At 41.6% G+C, this 7,618-nt stretch overlaps 1 protein-coding gene across 3 annotated transcripts; it reads left to right on the top strand.

Moving 5' to 3' along the window:
* Positions 1–2,116: 2,116 nt before the first annotated feature.
* Positions 2,117–7,105, top strand: LOC114878424 (oocyte zinc finger protein XlCOF6.1-like). Of its 3 annotated transcripts, none has more exons than XM_046284937.1 (7): positions 2,117–2,309; positions 2,516–2,635; positions 3,165–4,179; positions 4,671–5,014; positions 5,078–5,159; positions 5,238–5,616; positions 6,577–7,105. In XM_046284937.1, the coding sequence occupies exons 3-7, from the start codon at positions 4,057–4,059 to the stop codon at positions 6,945–6,947; spliced, it is 1,299 nt and encodes a 432-aa protein (XP_046140893.1). In that variant the 5' UTR covers positions 2,117–2,309; positions 2,516–2,635; positions 3,165–4,056; the 3' UTR covers positions 6,948–7,105. The 3 variants fall into 3 exon arrangements, with proteins under 3 accessions (XP_046140893.1, XP_046140892.1, XP_046140894.1); XM_046284936.1 differs by having other exon boundaries at positions 2,516–3,544; positions 3,681–4,179; XM_046284938.1 differs by having other exon boundaries at positions 2,516–4,179; positions 5,241–5,616.
* Positions 7,106–7,618: the final 513 nt, after the last annotated feature.

Below are 7,618 nucleotides of genomic sequence, written 5' to 3'. Positions count from 1 at the left end.
TGACGCCACCCTGGTCGAGGGAAAAAAACTCTGCCGTTCGATCGATGGATCCGTCAAACGGATTTCGAGGCAGGGATTATTTATGGGCTCGAGTTGCGTGTGTTGGTCCTGAAGATCGTCCGGTGACGGGACTCTTTTTGGGGCTGCGCGTTAAGCTGCTGGTATGCGAACGTTTTCCGCTTTTTTTTTTTCTCTCTCTTTGATAAAAGGAGATAGGGAGGCGAAAGTAATGGTGTCGGAGGAGGATACATTTTGGGGAACATTTGGGTACAAGTGAAGAAGATTCTAGCTAACGCGGATTCTCGATGACCGTGTTAAGGAGAATCATTCGATCGGAAATGATCCGTTAAGCTTAGCTTCAGAATCGTTCCACGATCCAGAGGTCGTTGCTAGATCCTGCTTGACGGAAAAACACTGTTAATGCACGTAGGCAGATAGACGCGGAGCGGGCAGACATCCGGCGAGAGATCCGCGCGCGGAATTTCCCTGGCGGCGCCGATAAATCAGCTGTGGCTGTTCGCTTAACGACAATGCAAGCCGAGAAAACTGTTCCGCGCCATGACAGGCTGTGTCATTACTGCGTTACTTATAAGCTCGTTCGCGGCCACGTGGATCGAATACGAATGAGCGAGAGCGTGGTACGCGGGCTCTCGCGTGGACACGTCGATTACAAAACCATCATTCGAAAAAAGCACGACCAAACGGCACGCCACGTATGCCGGGGATACGAGAATCCTTTCGACAGCCGTGCGACTATTAATTGCCCATTAACATGCGCCTTGAATATTGATTGACTGATCGGTACGTGAAAAACGCGACTTTCTTCTGCGTCTGTTCGTCGGGGTCTTTTAATTTTCAAGGTCTAAAGTGTACCGGTCCAATGATTTTAACGCGTTAATGTTCAAAATGAATTCGTTCGTAAATTGATTCAATTTCGCTCATAGACATAATCGAACAGTGTCTAAATTTATCGATGACTACGAAGCTGATGTTAAGGCGTAGCTTGATAAATAATCCAGTATACGGTCATAAAAACCAGGTTATCTTAGGCACGTAATGCACACCGATACAAATGTATGACCGATGTATTCAAACAGTGTATTTCCCTCTTTACACGAACCCAAGAAGTCGATAAGAGCGACGATAAAGTGTTCCACCTTTTTTTTTTTTATTTTTTTTATTTCAAATCGTTGCTTCTTTCGCGCGATAACAGTGTTAATACGTGTACATAAGTAAGTAACTCGAATTCGATTTCACGATTTTTCCATGTGTCGACACGATGGATCAATTAATGGATACACCTTATCAATTTTGTTATAAACGTGTTACTCATAAATTGAAAGCGAAGAAAATATTTCAACCTGGTATCTACATGCTAGAATAGACGGTAGAATTACGGGTTTTTTTCGAAGTAAATTCACAATATAGGAAGGGATAAATATTCTAGACAAATTATTGTTTCAGATATTGCGATAATTGTCAAGATAAATACACGTGCCTAACAAAACTGTCCGAAGTGTAAAACTGAGAAACGATATGACTTCCAATTAAAACTGCTCCCAAGCTTCAGCCGTTCCTTCCCTCTTCACCCTCGCCTCTTTGTTCCCTCGTTCCTCTAAAACGGCATTCAAGCATCTGGCATCGTTAATTAATCACGAATATTTATTGCGTACTCACATGCTCATCCGCTTTGGTCTATCTCGAAGGCAATTAGCGAAATTATTGCATGAAAAGGAGAGAAGGAAAAAAAAAAATGTGTGCGATTCCTCGCGGCAACGCGATTCACTGGCCCGTGTTTTCAACGAGTCGTCGCGCTGAAAGAACTCCAACCATCATCCGATCGCATCCTCGCAATAATTACCTCATTAATATCAAATTAATTCTCTCTATTCAATTTCCCGATTATCTCGGACTTCTCGAGTGAAACTCGTGGTCAATTTCCTTTTTCTTTCTCACTTTGTTGAGAAAAAAATCAAGGAGGACTAAAGTGTTTTCTACTTGGAAGCAACCCTTCGCCTTTGTAACTTTCAGACGGAAAAAGTAAAGTATTATATATTGTTTGATAATTATCACTAGCTGATTGGGAGAGATTCCCATCGGAGCGGCGTTTTCTTTGCCGTGATGGTGGTTCATCGACGTTTCGAGGTCAGCAGACGGACATGGACGACGGACGAGGCAGGACAAGTACACCGATAACGACAAACTGGCCCGAGAAAAACCGCGGCCGAGCGATAAATCAGGCCTATTGCATTCCTAAGATAGCGCGCTGCCTGAAAGTCATTACGCTGGCAAAAGTAATTCCCAACTAAGTAAGTAAAGCAATAAATACATAATGCATCCGGCAAGTTTCCCACACGCGCTGTTCCATGAAATCATGCATCAGCGGGGACCATGCTGAGTGTCGCGGATTTATTTGCGCCGATCGACGCAATTCGCGATTTCTTTTGCAATACCAACAACCGTACGGATTCGATAAATCAAGTAAAAGAATGATTTTTGAACGTTTCTGTTACAGACGCGTCAAGTTGATCATGTACGAATCGATGAAACTATAACGGGAGGCAAATAACAGTACACGATTTTTGTATTCTAATTACGGACAGATTTTTAATATTCGCCAGAAGAAACAGACACGGTACGGCTAAGGAAGTTACATTGTAGCTAATTACACGAAAACTGTTTTGAACAGGGAACAAATCAAAAGCTGGGAATCTTGATTTCCCTAATTAACAATCCCCGGTAGTCTCAATTATCCGATCCCTTTTTAATATTGCATGAGTGCATATGCAAGGAAAACGGGACATTTGCATACAGCTCGAAATTTCAGACTCTTTCTCACGCCTATGTAGATATATTTTTTTATTCTGTACGTTCGGAAAGAGCGAAGTTAGATTCGGGATACATTGCGTCTGACCGGTGCTAAGGAGTTTCTACTGAATTTGTCCTCGTCTAGATTCACCGCGGTTAAGACGTTCACTGGCTCAGTGAAAATGAACATTCGTTACGAGGCTAATTATTAAGCATAAGGATATTTAATCTTGATTAATTTTAGTACTCACAACAACGGTGATTTCAATGCGTAACATGGATTCTTCGTGTTCTGAAACAAAAATACAAATGATGGTTCATAAAATATTCTTGAACGTTGTATGATAATTTTCCAGATAATAAAATTTACGCAAATCTCTGACTCATAAAGATCACGATAAGGAATAATTAGGAACAGAATGAATATGTGAATTAAAATTCGGTGAACTCCCCGGGTGCTTAACTATCTTAACTATGAAGTCATCTTATCACGTAGTCGACAGGCGTATTTGTATAAGATTATAAACTGATAATTCTTGGTAAAGTATTGCATAGTCACATCGAATCAATGATATGTGATTATTTTTAATAACTTCCTTTGATAATTTATTGCAACTCAATATTCTTCCAAAGCTTAATTTTTTCCAGAAAGCACTTGTAAACAAAAGATTGCACAATTATTTATATTGCGAGTCTCATGGCGCGTGAACTCGATGCATTTTTAATTGCAATATGTGTGCGTGTTTGTATACACAATGGAAGGTTGTGCATTTTTCGTATCTCTCTGATTGGTACACCGAAACCGTGGCTACGTCACTGCACGCTAATTACTTATATCAGCATTATAATTTTTATTTGTTTGCTTCTTTAAGGGGCAATAAAATATCTGCGCCGCCCCCGCTAACAAGTAACGTAATTAGGGGATACAAATGCTTTACACGCGATTCACCGGCGCTGATGATTGTGTAATTAAGCCCAGCGTCACGATTACATTAATAAACATCGTGGATGGTCCATCGAACCGAGGTGAACCAACTGTACGTTCCTCGTTGAAACTTATTAATTTTATAGCGTGCATTATTCTACATGGTAATTTTCTTTTTAAATTACAATTCGTTTTGAGCTACCTTCAGATCAAAGTTAAATTCATTCTATCCGCTCGCGATTTCATCGTTCCAATGTTTCTCTTCGATTCGGCTTGGACATTTCTATTGAGAATTTTCATTTTTCGCGACCGAACGAAGGAAGATGTCGGGAGAGTACGAGATCTATTCAAAGTACGTGGAGAACGGAAACGATGGTACGGGAAATCGAGGGAGCGGCGAAGTGAAGATAATAGGGACGCAGAAGCGTTGCGAGCGGTGCAAAGAAGTAGGTTCTGGGCTGCGTGAAAGAGCCTCTTGATTAGGTTATGATAGCGCGCAACCAGCTATAAAAACTGCCGGCTAAAACATCCTTGTAATCACGAGCTTCGAGGCCGCCTTATTATTTCGTCGTTGAATCAGTTCGCGATCTGCTAATTGCATAATTGATTATATAAAAGCTCGTCTGCCAGAGCGCGTTTTTTCCATCTTTCTTTAACCTACCAATGCTATGGTGGGGCGTTACATATATATATATTTTTTTAATTAAATTCTGTATGTATAATCTTTTAACACGTGGACACTCGCTATTCGTCCGTTTCTACATTTTTTTCTCTACAATTTCTAATTACGTAACCGAGGCTCGTTATTAAACACGCATTCTCTTTTCGCGCGACTCCCGTCATTTCTCGCGGAAGCGAGCGTGCAAATTATCTAATATCCTGCATACGCAATGCTCGTCATGAATATGAACATCGTTCATGTTTTCACTGGAACAAGGTGAAAATCAAGACTGAGATTCTCGACGAGATCGAGAATTTCTCGGCTAACGACGAGCTCCAAGTAGAGGATCGCTTTCGAGACGATTCGAAGCCGGACGAACGTTGCTCGCGTGGAAAATCAGTCTCGAGAAGGAGATGCTTTCTTTACAAGAAGGAAGACACCACGTCGGACGAATACGTGGATTTCGAGGAGTACATCGAGGCGTTGACGAGCGGAAAACGATTGCTCTGCAGCGTGTGCAGGATTGAGTTCCTCGACGAGGCTGATTTCAAGACCCATATGGTTCGACACAGTCATGGGAAGCTTTTTCAATGTGGCTTTTGTAGGAAACAATTTTCACGGTAAACGATTATTTAAAATCTATGAAACTAAACAAAAATTGATAAATAAATTCTTTCTTCAAGATCGTCAGCTTTGAAGGATCATCTAAGATTGCACGAGACATTCAAGACTTTCGTATGCAACCACTGCAACCTTCGTTTTGAGGTACTTAGATCCTCGATGATAACGTTAATTGGAAAAGAAATCTGTTCAATTGTAATTAAAATTCTCTGTGAATTTCAGCAGAGGAATCAGCTGAAAACGCACCAAGAGGAGGTGCACTCGAAGCGAAGGCCGTTCGAGTGTTCGGTGTGCAAGAAGAAGCTGCTTCATCGGCAGTCGTTGCGCGATCACAAGCTGATGCACACGAACGTGAAACCGTTCGAGTGTTCCATCTGCAAGAAGAGATTTCTGCGGCCTAGTAGCCTAAGAGCACACATGATCGTCCATACCGCGGATTCACCCTTCGAGTGCGACCTTTGTCCGGCGAAATTCAAGAGATCCTCGGTGCTTAAGACCCACAAATTGACTCACACTGGCATCAGACGGTTCGAGTGCGACATTTGCAAGCATCGTTTCCACTTGAAGGGAGCTTTGAAACATCACATACTGTCACATTATGGTAAGAATCTTTTTCTTTAAACGACCCCCTGCTGAGGGTACCGGAAATTCCTTCAGAAAGCTAACAAGACACCTCTGATTGGCAATGTGAATATTCTCATAAGTAGGCGCGGAAGGAAGTGTAATCGGAGGGCGAACGGGGGGTGCAAATGGGGGATCAAAGTAGCTGGTTGCATGAGAGCGACCCGTTGCATGCTCGTTTTTTGCTTTCTCATATAAATTCGAGCCAGTATTGAGACATAAAAATGGTAGATAAGCGTGATCTTAACCCGTAACCTGGATCTCGCTTAACTGGCAGGCGTATTAATTAGAAAATCAAGCATCCTGCGGCAGATCAGTGTTACGCGTCTGCCAATTAACCCTCCACCGTCGCGATGGGGTGCTCCACGGTGTGCACCGTCGACGTGTATTTAAACGACGGTAACGTTTCGGTTGTAAACTCTGAATAATACGATATACTAAGATGCATTTTTCCTCTGGTTTCCTTTTTAACGCCAACGCAAATATTTATGAAATTAACGCTGGTGCCTGGTTTCCTGGTGTAAACCGTGGTTCGTCAGCGTTTCGCCATAATTTTATCTACGAATCAACGTTTCATTAGCGCGCCTACTCGTTTAGGAGCTTTTTAATCTTTCGTTTATTAGAAAGATAAGGCTCCTTTTTCTGCAATCGACTAACTAGCAGATTTGCAACATAGTTTCAAATATAAAGTTGCAATTAGCAGGTCTGGCTTTTCTGTTACATAAGAAGGATTCTTATCTTAATCTTATCATATTTTGTAGACCATATAGAATTATAAAATGCGTATAACAGTTTCATGTTTTTCTTGTTGAAATATTCAATTCTAATTAGTATGTAATACTTGTTTAATTGATAATTTTCTATCGTAAGGTATATAAAGAAAATTTATGATTCAATTTATTTTGATGGAAGGGTTGTTAAAGTATCATTTGTTTCACAGGTGTGAGGCCGTACAAGTGCGAGGATTGCGGGAAATGCTACAGAAGATCGTGGGGCCTGAAGGTGCACAGGTATCGGCACACAGGTGTGAAACGATTCGAGTGCGACTTCTGCAAGTCGCGGTTCAGCGTGAAAACGAAGCTGGCCAAGCACATTTACGGTCATATCGGCGAGAAACCGTACAAGTGTGATTTCTGTGCACGTCAGTATGGCGAGAGGTACCAATTAAAGGCACACAAATGCGTGGCGACGATTCAAGAACCGCCTAGACCGAAAATCGAGCGATCTTTCTCCGATTCCATCACGCAAATCGTCTTCTTTCGACCCAGATCAATGAACTATCTGTTTCCTTCGAACATCAAAAATGGTTGATCAATTTTGTATCATTTTTAAGAGAGAATTTCTTTATGAGTCTAAAATGCCCCAAAGAATTGTGTAAATATTTTTCCCATTAACGAAATAATTCATTAATTCAAAATAACTGTAAATTAATCTTTACAAAATATATCATTCTACAGCACGTAACTCAATTTCAACATAATTGTTACTTAATTGTTCATCAGTTCCAAACGAACCGCCCTACAATTCCAAAAGAACTATGATCACATTGTTGCTACCACGTTCATCATTTCTAAACAAAAATAAGGTTTCATTGCTGGGAACGATCGGTCACGTTTGTCTCTAATAAAGGCATCTCTCCTTTACCCGATGACTTTTCCATCCGGATCGAATCTCGTCGATGTTTGCATGCCGGGTGGAAGTTAATAAGGAGACTGAACCTTAATAAGCACTCTGGCATGGAACAAAAGTCCGATTAATTTCAGGCTCGACTCGATTTCGATTGCCTTTCGAATGAGCAGCCGCTTGCAAAGCTTGCTTAGCTTCGTCATCGAGGTACGTAGTACCTTTCGCGTAATCATAGTGGTTGCTCGGTATCGTTGAAACGTGACCGGTCGCGAATTCGTTTGTGGGACCGCGACGACCCCACGGGAGTGATCGTTTAATCGAACCTACGTGAAAGATTGTCCAATGGCTGTCGTTCC

Source organism: Osmia bicornis, chromosome 3, assembly GCF_907164935.1.
Source record: "Osmia bicornis bicornis chromosome 3, iOsmBic2.1, whole genome shotgun sequence".
Taxonomy (NCBI): Eukaryota; Metazoa; Arthropoda; class Insecta; order Hymenoptera; family Megachilidae; genus Osmia; species Osmia bicornis.
The sequence above is the reverse complement of the archived record's forward strand: the minus strand, read 5'-3'. Positions and strand labels throughout refer to the sequence as shown.